At 48.1% G+C, this 13,582-nt stretch overlaps 1 protein-coding gene across 1 annotated transcript in view; it reads right to left on the bottom strand.

The window, feature by feature from the left end:
* The window catches only part of LOC137380349 (collagen alpha-1(VII) chain-like), a 147,499-nt gene that overhangs the window by 79,513 nt on the left and 54,404 nt on the right, over positions 1-13,582 (bottom strand). The window contains exon 24 of the mRNA XM_068052277.1: positions 1,581-1,625. Coding sequence (XP_067908378.1) covers positions 1,581-1,625 — 45 coding nt within the window. The remainder of the gene's footprint in view (positions 1-1,580; positions 1,626-13,582) is intronic.

The following is a 13,582-nucleotide window of genomic DNA, read 5'->3' as shown; positions in this document are numbered from 1 at the left end:
ATCGAAGAAGTGCAAGGGAGTTCCCCACATCCTGGCCAACGTTTATCTTTGTTCATTAAAAAATCCCACTCGCAGTAAACTTGCCCCTACTCCTGAGGCTAAAGAGATGTTCACTCGTCTCTTGAAGAAGGCTATTCTGTCCATCGCATTCTGTGCCAGCCCTTTGAAAGAGCTATCCAATTAATCCCAATTAATCCAAATAATCAATGCACATGGATGTATTTATGGGACTTAATGAAACACGTCACCAGTTTAAAGGATGGTACATGTAAATGTGAAAATAAAAGTCCCAAACTGACAGTAAATCCCTCTCAGCAGGCCTTTTACAGTTTGACCGATGACTCACTCAACTCTTTGATAAATGGCCCTTGAGTCCAAGACAAAACAATGCAATGTAAAATATCACAGTTATGGCCAGCGTACTGTTTTCCTGGTACTGCATGTCTTCACAATGAAAAACAGAATCATCACACATTAACTTTCAGGTTCAAGCACAGCATCAAACTGATTAACCAACTTATGTTCAATTATTTAAATTAATATTTACAGATGTTTTGCATCTACTTTCCAGCACTTTCTCTGTGCTACTGTTGAGTCAGTGTGTGGTTGTCCACCTACCGGGCATTTGGTTGACGCTGCTGTGTAATTGGCTGGCGGGAGATGAACAGAGTGTGGACTGCATTTCCTCTGATTCTCCTCACCCGTGACTCTCCCTCCAACCGCCGACATTCCCCTCACCCATTGACTTTCTCCTCACCCGCCGACTCTCTCCTCACCCTCTTCCTTTCGGGGTGATGCCCACTGTGCCTTTCGCCCCTTTTCCAGTGCTGAGTTTGGGAACTCCACTGCGGGTATTTCAACACCCTGGCCTGAACAGTATGGATACGGGGGTCAGGGAGTTTGGGGGGATGGCGGGGAGTCACGTTGTGTTATCGACATGTTACCCCAACCTCATCATCTGAACATCATCAGGCACGGGAAGGCTGCCTGTCCCAGAAGAACAGGGGCCTAATTTAAATGCCAAGGTTGCATCTTGATGATGACATTCAGGCCACAGGAGGGCCAGGTACATCAATTTTTAAAAACCTTTTATAGGGTTCTACCCACAGGAATACTTGGGCCTCCCCTGCCCTAGGCACTTCCTCCACCCACCCTGATTACACCCCCCCCCCCGGACTGCAATCTTTGCTGATTGCCCCACTCCATGTTTGGAACCATTTTCTGGCGGCCCCTGTGCCCAGTCTGAGTTAAAATCATGACCCAAGTATAAAACGTACATCTCTCTGTCATGCAGCAGGCTGGTATTGCAGTGTACTATACCCAGTTTTCACCCATACTCTGGCATGGGTCAAAAAATCTGTTGTAGTAACAGTATAAGTGAAGGAGCTGCTGTGAAGTCCCTTTATCTGTCATTTAGCAAAGGTGACACCTGTTAAAATGGGTTGACTTGAACTTTCTCATCCTCACTAAAATAATGTTTAGACGACCTTTACACAAACATGAGTTGTGAATAACACCACACAATTTCAACGCCACAGATTTGTAATTTCTATTTTTTTAATACTGTGAGAGTTACTTACTGGTTTCCCTTCTGGTCCTGATGAGCCTGGTTCCCCTGGGGTCCCCTGAAAGGCAAAATTGAATGGATGAGAACAAGTCAAGAAGTTAAGTTTTTATTGTGAAATTTGCTTTTCAGTCTCCTTATCAAGCCCTGTCACCAGCCAGTACAACAGCTGGAGGAACACTGTTCGAGAAAGTACATAAGTACTCAAGAAATAGATTCGGAACAAGCCACACAGCTCCTGGAGCCTGCTCTTCCATTCAATAAGATCATGGCTGATCTTCTTCTTCGACTCTACTTTTCCTATATTCTTTGATTTTCCCAGTGTCCAAAAAGCTAAGGAATATACTCAACGATTGAGCATCCACAGCCCTCTAGGTTAGAGAATTCCAAAGATTTACAACCCTCTTGAGGGAAGAAATTTCTTCTCAACTCAGCCCTAAATGGCCGATCCCTTATCCTGCCACTATGACCCCATGTGCTAGACTGTTCAGGCAGGGTAAACAGCCTCTCAGCATCTACTCTGCATAAGCCACGAAGAATTTTATACAATTGAATGTGGTCACCTCTCATTCTTCTAAACTCCAGGGAATATAGGCCCATTCTCCTCAGTCGCTCCTCACTGGACAACCATCACATCCCAGGAATCAATCTAGTTTACTAGTACATTTGGCCTTTTGAAGCAACAGTTTCCACTATGTTCTCAAAAAAGAGGGTAAATCTTCCAAGTTAGGCTCAAATCAGCAGTCAGCTGATTGGAACTAAAGTCATGCAGGTGAATCAATCACCTGGAGACCATAACACTGCAGATAACTCGAGAGACATTCGTGACCTTTGAAGAAGGATTGTTGCCAACGCAAGAACTGTGGCGTGTTTGAGGACAGGTACCAATCCAAGTCTGGGTAACATTTTTTTCAAGATGTTCTCACGCAGGAGCTTTGCAGCAACATCTCTGTATTTCCCAGATTCAGTAATAATTGCGGCTTGTAACCTGACTGATCCTTCACAGATTGCTTTATAGATTTTTTTTTTGGACCACAGTAGCATGAAAGTGAAAGAACGCTGTGTTTTGATGTGGGAATATGACACTGTTTACACTGTCAAAGTGCCTTCTACAACCACGATCGATTCCTTAGGCCTGGACACTGGGAGCTGCCGTATAAAGTTAATTTGTTGTGATAAATCACAGTGTTTGTTTTCTCCAGTTTTCTTCCCCCATACTGAAGTCAATGTGTCCTGCTGGGCTGCAGTTTCCTAACTCTCTTGGCATTTCTTCGTGGATGAAGATTTTGGGAAGGTTGCACTCATTGGTTGCAGGCCCGTTGGTGGCTAGTCAGGCCTATCCGTAACCAGCAGATTCTCCCACAACGGGTACAAGTGAAGGTGTAGTCGCTGCTGGGGGCAGTTGGATCTATACTTCTCCTCCTTTTCTCTTTCATGCTGGTTCTTCGCTCAGTCTCAAAGATGTCTGTAACCCTCCTGATGTAGCATCTCCAGATATCACAATCTACAGCCTGTGCTTCCCACTGGCGATGGTCGATGTGGCACACAGAGAGGGACTTCTTCAGGGAGTCCATGAAAACGTTTGCATGGGGCCCCTCTGTTCCTTTTACCTATGGTCAGCTCTCCATGTAACATAGTCTTGGGCAGGTGACTGTCATCCATCCGGGTAACGTGAACAGCCCAACGCAGTTGGCTTTGCAGGAGGATGGCCTCCATGCTGATGATGTTGGCTGTTTCCAGAACTTCAATGTTTGTGATGTGGTCCTGCCAGCGGATCTTGAGGACACTGCGGAGGCAGCGCTGATGGAAGCCCTCTAGAAGGAGTACATGATGGCAGGTATAGGACCCATGACTCGGCGCCATACAGAAGGGTGATCAGAACCACGGCTTTGTACACTTTGAGTTTGGTCTGTGCTGTGAGGCTGTGGTTGCTCGTTTATAGAGTCTGCCAAATGTACTGTTTGCTTTTGACTTCCTTGTCTCTGGTGGCATCAAACGAGATGACACTCCCCAAATAAGTAAATTGCTTGACGGCATTCAGCTCGGTTCCCTCGATGACCATGCTTGGTGGTCTATATTCTTCTTGAAGTGCAGGCTGATGCAGGACTTCAGTTTTCTTTGAACTGATTTATAGTCCAAAGGAGTTGTGCCGCCTCAGAAAAACTTGTTGTTACGTGTTGCAGGTCTGACTGACTGTGGGCCAGGAGGGCACAGTTATCAGCGAAAAGAAGTTCATGGATGAGTTTTTCTTGTGTCTTTGTGTGAACCTGAAGATGCCTGAGGTTGAAAAGGCCTCCATCAGTCTGGAAGCATATGTAAACTCCCTCCTTAAGGTCTTCCATTGCCTGCTGCAGCATCATGCTGAAAAAGATGGTGAATAAGGTTGGGGCAGCACACATCCCTGCTTCACGCCATTGGAGATACAGAAAGGACTCGAGAGGTCACTGTTTTGTTTAACTTGTCCGTACTGATTTTCATGAAACTGCTTCACCATGACCAGGAACCTGGGTGGGCATCCAAGTTTTACAAAGATTTTCCAAAGTCCATCTCTGCTCACAGTGTCGAATGCCTTGGTGAGGTTTACGAAAGTGACGTACAGGCCTTTGTTTTGCTCACAACACTTTTCTTGTAATTGTCTGAGTTCAAATACCATGTCTGTGGTGCCTCCACACTGGCTCTCTGGGAGGTTTCCTCCACAATGGTAGGTACAAGCCTGTTCCGAAGTATTCTAGCCAGGATCTTCCCAGTAATAGAAAGGAGGGTGATCCCACAGTAGTTGGAGCAGTCGGATTTTTCTCCTTTGGTTTTGTACAAGGTGATGATAACGGTGTCACAAAGATCCCGTGGAATCCTGCCCTGTTCCCAGCAGGCCATGAAAAACTCATGAAACTTGGTGTATAGGGCAGGGCCACCAAGCTTCAAGGCGTCGGGTGGTAAAAGACCAAAAAGTGAACCTATGTGTAGGGACGGAAGATGTTGGTATTGTTCTTAATGAATACTTTACGTCTGTCTTCACAAAAAAGGGGGATGATGCAGATATTGTAGTTAAGGAGGAGGGATGTGAAGTATTGGATGTGATAAACATAGGGAGAGAGCAGTATTAATGGGATTAGCATCCTTGAAAGTTGATAAATCACCAGGGCCGGATGAAATGTACCCCAGGCTGTTCAAAGAAACAAAAGAGGAAATAACGGAAGGTCTAACCATCATTTTCCAGTCCTCACTGGATATAGGTGTGGTGTCAGAGGATTGGAGAACTGTTAACATTGTACCTCTGTTTAAAAAGGGAGCGAGGGATAGACCGAATAATTACAGGCTGATCAGTCGAACCTCAGTAGTGGGCAAATTATTGGAATCTATTCTGAGAGACAGGATAAACTGCGACTTAGAAAGGCACAGGTTAATCAAGGATAGTCAGTATGGATTTGTTAAAGGAAGATCTTGTCTGACCAACTTGATCGAATTTTCTGAAGTAATAAAGTAGATGAGGGTAGTGCAGTTGATGTGGTCTACATGGATTTTAGCAAGGATTTTGACAAGGTCCCACATGGCAGACTGGTTAAAATAAAATCCCATGGGATCCAGGGAAATGCAGCAAAGTGGATACAAAATTGGCTCAGTGGCAGGAAACAAAGGGTAACAGTTGACAAGTGTTTTTGCGACTGGAGGGCTATTTCCAGTGGCGTTCCACAGGGCTCAGCACTGGGTCTTCTGCTTTTTGTGGCATATATTAATGATTTGGATGTAAATGCAGGGGGTGTGATCAAGAAGTGTGCAGACAACACAAAGATTGGCCACGTGGTAGATAGCGAGGAGGATAGCTGTAGACTGCAGGAAGATATTAATAGTCTGGTCAGATGGGCGGAGAAGTGGCAAATGAATTCAACCCAGAGAAGTGTGAGGTGATGCATTTGAGGAGGTCAAACAAGGCAAAGGAATATATGATTAATGGGAAAATACTGAGAAGTGTAGAGGAAATGAGGGACCTTGGAGTGAATGTCCACAGATCCCTGAAGGTAGCAGGACAGGTCGATAAGGTGGTTAAGAAGGCATATGGAATCCTTCCCTTTATTAGTCGAGGTATAGAATATAAGAACAGGGAGGTTATGCTGGAACTGTATAACTCATTGGTTTGGCCGCAACTTGAGTCGTGTGTGCAGTTCCGGTCACCTCATTACAGAAAGGATGTAATTGCACTAGAGAGGGTACAGAGGAGATTTACGAGGATGTTGACAGGAGTGAAAAAATGCAGCTATGAGGATAGATTGGATAGGCTGGGGTTGTTCTCCTTGGAACAGAGGAGGCTGAGGGGAGATCTGATTGAAATGTACAAAATTTTGAGGGGCCTGGATAGAGTGGAGGTGAAGGGTCTATTCACCTTAGCTGAGAGGTCAGTGACTAGGGGGCATAGATTTAAAGTGATTGTTCGAAAAATTAGAGGGGAGATGAGGAAAAATGTTTTCACCCAGAGGGTGGTGATGGTCTGGACCTCACTGACTGAAAGGGTAGTTGAGGCAGAAACTCTCAACTCATTCAAAAGGAGCCGTAAACTGCAGGGCTAAGGACCAAATGCTGGAGGTGGGATTAGAATGGGTGGATTATTTTTCAGCTGGCACAAACACGATGGGCCAAGTGGCCTCTTTCTGTGCCTTAAACTTTCTATGATTCTAATTTCATCGACTCCGGGGGTTTTGTTGTTCTTCATCTGGTTGATGGCGGTCACAGTTTCCTCCAGAGTTGGGCTCTCATCCAATTCTTCTTTGACAGACTGTTGTTGGATGTGATCGATGGCCGTATCATGCACTGTGCATTTGGCGCTGAAGAGAGTTTCAAAGTGCTCCGACCAGCGATCGAGGACTGACTCCTTGTCAGCACGTAGGGTCTTGCCATCGGAGCTCCTCAAGGGGTTTTGGGTTTGATGTGCTGGTCCATAGACAGATTTTAGCGCTTCATAGAAACTTGTTAAGTTGCAGTATCAGCGTACAGTTGAGTTTTTTCTGCAAGTGCAATTCACCAGTCGGCTATATGCAGGCGGATCAGGATATTGTTTGTTTTGATGATGACCTAGAGATGACATCATCACCCGGTAGCACCCTGAGCAACCAAGCAGCCTTTCTGAAGGACCGCACTGCTTGCTCCAAAATTGGAGAGGGGCCTAGAAAAGGTGGCCTAAAGAAATGCTCATCTCCCTACCACCCAGTTGGCTTTCCGTGGTCAACGGGCATCTCTTAATGTGGTCAAACTACGACAGAGAAGGAAACGCGAGCTCCGAACCTCACTTCAAAAGTGGGAAAACAAGAAAAATTCTGAATTTCGCTTGCTGGAATGTGAGAACAATGTTCGACTCTGGTGACAACAGCCGCCCCGAATGACGCTCAGCTGGTGGCCCATGAGCTAGCCAGACTAGACATTGATACAGCGGTCCTGAGTAAGGTCCACTTCTCAGAACAAGGCAGCCTGACATAACACAACCCTGGGGCTACACCCTCTATTGGTCAGGTAGACCTCAAGGTGAACATCACCTCTTCAGCATCGGCTTCATGATGAAGAAGACTATCGCCACTAAACTAAATGGCCAATCGGCCATTCCGAACGCATCATTTCCCTGCGCCTGCCCCTCCAAGACCAGCAGCATGCAACCCTCATCAGCGTTTATGCTCCAACCCTGAAGGCTAACCCAGCTGACAAAGATAAGTTCTAACAGATCTCCGTGAACTCTGTTTGCTCTGAAACCACACTGGCTCTCTGGGAGGTTTCCTCCACAATGATAGGCACAAGCCTGTTCCGAAGTATTCTGGCCAGGATCTTCCCAGTAATAGAAAGGAGGGTGATCCCACAAAATTGTCGTCCTTGGTGATTTCAACACCAGAGTGGCAGCCTGGCATGGTAGGGAGTGCTCGGAAACCATGGAGTTGGAAACTGTAATGAAAACGGAAGTTTACTCTAGGAACTCTGTGCAGAAAAGCAGCTGTCCATAACCAAAACCTTCTTTCAACAAAAAGATCACTTCAAGACCACATGGATGCATCCCCGCTCTAAACACTGGCACCTGATAGATTACACCTTGGTGCGTCAGTGTGACTTAAAGGATGTTCTGCATACTAGAGTCATGCCCAGTGTTGACTATCATACAGACCACCGGCTCGTTCGTTCAAAGCTGAACTTCCACTTCAAGCCTAAGCCCTTACTTACCTGGCAGGGGAAGAAACCATGATCAATGGCCTTTGATCCTGTTCCAGGTAGGTTTTGAGTAAAATGTCTGTTAACAATTCTGGAGCTTCAAGCCAGGGAGTGCGTAACACCATTCGGGTGGTGGTGAAGGACAAGGAAGGAGGTGCGCTGGTTGACTGTACCTTCTTCATTAAGCAAATCCTTATTGATTGCTGTGGATTCCAAGCTGCAGACATCAACAGCCTGCAGGACTTCCCCAGCAGTGGATATTTCGATGTGACGTTTAAGAATGTGGTGGGATGCATCAAGTTCCTGAAGGTGTTCAAGCAGAAGGAAACCAGGCGCCGCTGTCAATCCTCAAAGCGGAGCCACTCTTCACGCTGCCGTCACAACGTGACCGGGTGGTGACAATTCACCTCTACAACCCCCATGTTCCTGCCATGGATGCACTCACCTTCCTCGCCAGGTACGTCAAGGTGGCCGGCAGCAGCACTGATGTCAAGGATCCATTTGGGATTTGGACCAGCAAGCAGCAGGTCAAGGTGACCTTGAAGGTCGATGCCAACGGAGCCATCATCCATCCTCCCTCCAGCTTCGCTATCGGTGGAAGTCGAGGCTTCTTGGTCGATGTGGGGCAGCCCAGAGTTTGTTGTACTTGTGGCAAATCTGGTCATGTGGCAGCTAACTGCAGCACAGTCATCTGCAAGAACTGCAAAAAGGAAGGCCATCAGACCAAGGACTGTAAACAGAGTAAGTGCTGCAACCTGTGTAGTGAGGCAGGCCACCTCTACAAAACCTGCCCCAAACGCTGCCTCAGTTATGCTCAAGCGGCAAGGTCAAAGGAAACGCCGGGAGAAGTAACGGTGAATGCGTCTGGTGCTGGGAGGGAGACAATACTCCCCACAGCGAGGAAAGTCCATCTGAGAGGTAGCTGAAACCAGCGACCCAACACCTACCCCGTGCCCGGAAACCCCTCCTCCACAGACAGAATCAATGGAGCAGGAGGCAGCAGATGGACAAACTGGTCAGTGGCAAGTGGTACAAAGGAAAACCACAAAGTAAAAACCTCCAAAAAAGGAACAGGACACCACCCAAACCAGTGGCAAGAGGAGGCTACCGTCTGAGACAGACCAGGGCAGCTCCTCCTCATTGGATGAGAAAGGGCTAGAACGACAGCACCTACAAAAGAAGCGACAGAGTTCAAAGCAGCTGGACGATAAAGCCCCCCAGCTCCGGGGCACTGGAAGCTGTGATGGACCCAGCGCGCCCCAAACCCAAACCCAAAGCGCCAAACCCAGCGGCATGCCGAGCGCATTTCAGCTTCGGGATACCGAGAGCAACGAAGCTTCTGGCGCACTCCAGCTCTGGGAAGCCAGGAGCAGTGATGTCTTCAAGGAGGAACAGAGGGGAAGACACCAACAGCAGAGGACAGCCCAAGCCTTGCTGCTTACAGGACCGCAACCCCCACCACCACCCCCCCCACCCCGATGTCACCACAGCGGAACAATCCCCCCATGGGAAACCAGGAGGGGTTTCTGAGCCCAGCGAATGTGAAATAGCTCGTGTACACTATGGGTTTGCAGGAACATACCAAAGGACTGGGACTAGCAAGGACAACTGGTGAGGGAAGCAACAACCAACTTTAAAACAGGTATAAAGATTGCTTCGATTAACATGCGTTGCATTAAATCCACTACGCAATGTGTTTCAACCTTGGATTACCTCGCCAAGGTCAAAGCCGACATACTGTTTCTGCAGGAGTGTGGAATTCCGCACCTCAGCACCTACAGGCAATAGTTGCCATGCTGGCCCCACGGGCCATCGATCTGGTCAGGGGGTAATGATTCATGTTCCTCCGGCCTGAGTATTCTGCTGCGGGGAGCGAACCTCATCATCTCCGAGGTTAAGGAGGTGGTGGGTGGCCGCATCCTCGCAGCAGATGTAATGTACAACAATGTTCCGTTCCGGTTGATCAATGCGTACGCCCCTGTTCAAAGCAGCGAGCGACTGATGGTCCTCCAGCAGCTCTCACTGCTCCTGGCAACATCCAGGCCGGTCATTCTAGGCGGTGACTTCAACTGCATCATTGATGCGGCTGGACGATCCGGCAGTGACAACAGCAAACTGGAAGCTACGTCCAGATTCTTGATGAAAACAGTAAAAGATGCCAAACTGCACAACGTTTTCAGCAACCCTGCAGACGGAGCGCAGCGCAGATACACATGGTCAAGATCGGACGGGTCTGCCCGTTCCAGGATTGACTTCCTGTTTGTGTCCCGTGCTGTCACGGTCAGATCCACCGACATCAAGCTGGTGTTCTTCTCCGACCATTGCCTCTTACTGGCCGACTGTCACTTACAGGACGACCAGCGGGTTGGCAGGGGGATATGGAAGCTCAATGCTACACTGCTGACCCCAGAGAACATTGAGGAACTCAAAAGGGATTACAAAGGTTGGAGAACCGTGAAACCCCTCTTTGAGTCTCCAGTTCACTGGTGGGAGGCGATCAAGGAGAACATCAAGAGGTTCTTTATCTTCAAAAGTGTTCAGAGAGTGAGAGAGAGACAGAGAGAAATGTCCCGACTCCAGAAAAGAATGCAAAATCTGCTCCGGCTGCAGTCGCTGGGGGTCGAGGTCAAGGGGGATCTCCAAGAGGTGAAGAGCCAGCAGGCCTCGATCTTTGCCACGGAGGCCTCCAAGATCATCTTCTGGTCCAGAGTCCGCTCCGTTGAGCAGGATGAGACGTGCTCGCGTTACTTCTTCCAAAAGGTACACAGAGAGAGCTCTGTGATCAGCAGCCTGAAGGAAGAGGATGGCTCGGTAATGTCTTCGCAGTCCAACATACTAAGGATCAGCAAATCCTTTTATGCTGGGCTGTACGACGTGAAGCCCACGGACAGCACGGCCTCCCAGTCCTTCCTCTCATCTATCACGGAGGTCTTAGATGACAGCATGAGCGAGAGACTGGACAAACCACAAACTCTGGATGAGCTGATAAACGCCGTCAGGTCCTTTGAGACGAGTAAAACTCCCGGAAGCAACCTTACCGGTTGAGTTGTACTCGGCCCTGTGGGACTGGGTCGGCCCGGACCTGCTGGAAGTATACGAGAGTATGCTTCTGGCAGGCAGCATGTCAGAATCCATGAGGAAAGGCATCATCACCCTCATTTACAAGAGGAAGGGGGAGAGGGCGGAATCAGAAATCGGCGGCCCATCTCACTGCTTAATGTTGACTACAAGATTCTGTCCAAAGTCATCGCCACTCGAGTCAATCTGTTCTGGAGTTGGTGATTCGCCCTGACCAGACCTGTACTGTACCCAGCAGGAAGATCTCTGATAGTCTCGCGCTACTCAGTGATACGATCGCCTATGTACAGGACAGGAGGGTGGACACCTGCCTCATCAGCCTGGACCAGGAGAAGGCTTTTGACAGGATATCGCACACCTACATGATAGATGTGCTTTCCAAAATGGAGTTTGGGGAGGGAATCTGCAATTGGATCAAACTGCTCTACACAAACATCAGTAAAGCAGTCTCAATCAATGGGTGGGAATCAGAAAGTTTCCTGATCCAGTCTGGAGTCAGACAGGGCTGTCCTCTCTCGCGTCTTGTTTGTTTGCTGTATCAAACCTTTTGCTGAGTCTATTAGGAAGGATGTGAGCATAAGAGGGGTGACAATCCCAGGCAGTGGAGGCACTCAGGTTAAAACCTCCCTGTACATGGACGACGTCACTGTCTTCTGTTCAGATCCGCTGTCTGTGTGCAGACTGATGAGCATCTGCGACCAGTTCGAACTGGCCTCGGGAGCCAAAGTTAACCACGGCAATAGTGAGGCCATGTTCGTTGGGAACTGGGCTGACCGTTCCTCTGTCACCTTCACCGTCAGGTCAGACTACCTGAAGGTGCTGGGGATATGGTTCGGAAGGGCTGGGGTGTGCGCCAAAACCTGGGAGGAGCGAGTAGCCAGGGTACACCATAAACTGAGCATGTTGGAGCAGAAATCTCTCTCCATTGTGGGTAAGAACCTGGTCATCGAGTGCGAGGTGCTCACATTGTCGCTGTATGTGGCGCAGGTCTGGCCCATACACCACTCATGCACCGCGGCGGTCACCTGAGCTATTTTCCACTTTATCTGGAGATCCAAAATGGACTGGGTCTGGAGGGACACGATGTTCAAACCTCTAGATAAGGGCAGGAAAAATGTACCCAATGTCACCTTCATCCTGATAACCACCTTCATGTGAAGCTGCATCAAGCTGTGCATAGAGCCCCAGTACGCAAACACCAAGTGTCACTACGTGCTGAAGTTCTATCTGATCCCAGCGTTGCCAAGGATGGGTCTGGTCACATTGCTGTGCAACGTTCCATCCAGTTGGACCGTGCCGTACCACCTATCCTTCGTGGGAAAGTTTCTGTGGGAAAACACCTTTGACCACCAATCCATTAGGCAGTGGTCTGCAGGGAATGTCCTAAAGGCCCTATGGGAAAAGGAGATGGTGGATCCTGTCAGATGGTGCCCCGAGCAGACCGCCAAAGTCATTTGGCAGAATGCCTCATCACCAGAACTTTCAAACAAGCACCAAGACGTAGCTTGGCTGGTGGTGAGAAGGGCCCTCCCTGTCAGATCCTTCCTGCACCCCCAGAGTCTCACCCCCTCCACACGCCCTCAAGGTGGCTGCGGTGGGGAAGAGACAGTTGCCCACTTCCTTCTGGAATGTATCTTTGCAAAGCAGGTGTGAAAAGAGATGCAGTGGTTTTTGTCAAGGTTCATCCCAAGCAGCTCTGTAACACAGGAGTCTGTGCTCTATGGGCTGTTCCCAGGGACACACACCGAGATAAACATCAACTGCTGCTGGAGGACCATCAATTTGGTGAAAGACGCTCTTTGGTCTGCCCGAAACTTGCTGGCCTTCCAGAGCAAAGAGTTGTCCACGACCGAGTGTTGCAGACTGGCACATTCCAAGGTCCAGGACTACGTGCTGAGGGATGCACTAAAGCTTGGAGCAGCTTCTGCAAAGGCTCAATGGGGAAACACCACTGTGTAAGGTCCTCCCACCAAAGTGAACTGAGGGTCTGGACCCATGGAAAACCCCTCGGACTGTAAACACTGAATATGGGTTTGCTGTAAAATGTACATGGCATGTAAAATGGAATGGATGGGTTGTGAGGCAACTCACTCCTGAATTGAAGAAAACTGATTTCCTTTGCACTTTTTGGAATGTCAACTTGGTGCTGTTTTGAACTGTTTTGTAATGTATTTTTAATAGATTTTTATGAATAAAGTATATTTTAGGGAAAAAAAACTTCAAGCCTCAGCCCAAGAATAGGCCTAGAGATAATCCATCAAAGAAATTTTGAGTCAGCAACCTGCAAAGCTCATCATGCAGAGATAAATATCAAACAACCTTACAGACTAGACTGGAACATCCTGATCTCACTGCTGATTCCAGTCCAGAAGAACTCTGGGAACACATCAAAGCTGTGATACTTCCAACGAGATGATCAGACCCAGCACCAAGAAGAATAGGGACTGGTTTGATGAAAATGACAAGAAAATTCATGATTTGCTAAAAATAAAAAGCTGGCCAGCCAAGAGAAAAAGACAGCCTACCATCAAGCATGCAGCACCCTTCAATGTAAACTGAGTTTTTTATATGTTCCAACAATATTATGGGACACAGAAGATGAGTAATTTGCAACAGTTCATGCGGTGAAATCGGGTACTTGGGAGAACAGGTGATTTGGGGCCTATGATTCTCAAAGCTCTCCACCATTGAGGTTTTCCTCACCTCATGCCTGGGTCTGTTGTAGATTAATTGATAATATTGCCAATAGTTAATTAACAA

This window comes from Heterodontus francisci, chromosome 19 (genome assembly GCF_036365525.1).
Source record: "Heterodontus francisci isolate sHetFra1 chromosome 19, sHetFra1.hap1, whole genome shotgun sequence".
NCBI classification, from domain to species: Eukaryota; Metazoa; Chordata; class Chondrichthyes; order Heterodontiformes; family Heterodontidae; genus Heterodontus; species Heterodontus francisci.
This window is presented reverse-complemented; position numbering and strand designations above follow the sequence as displayed.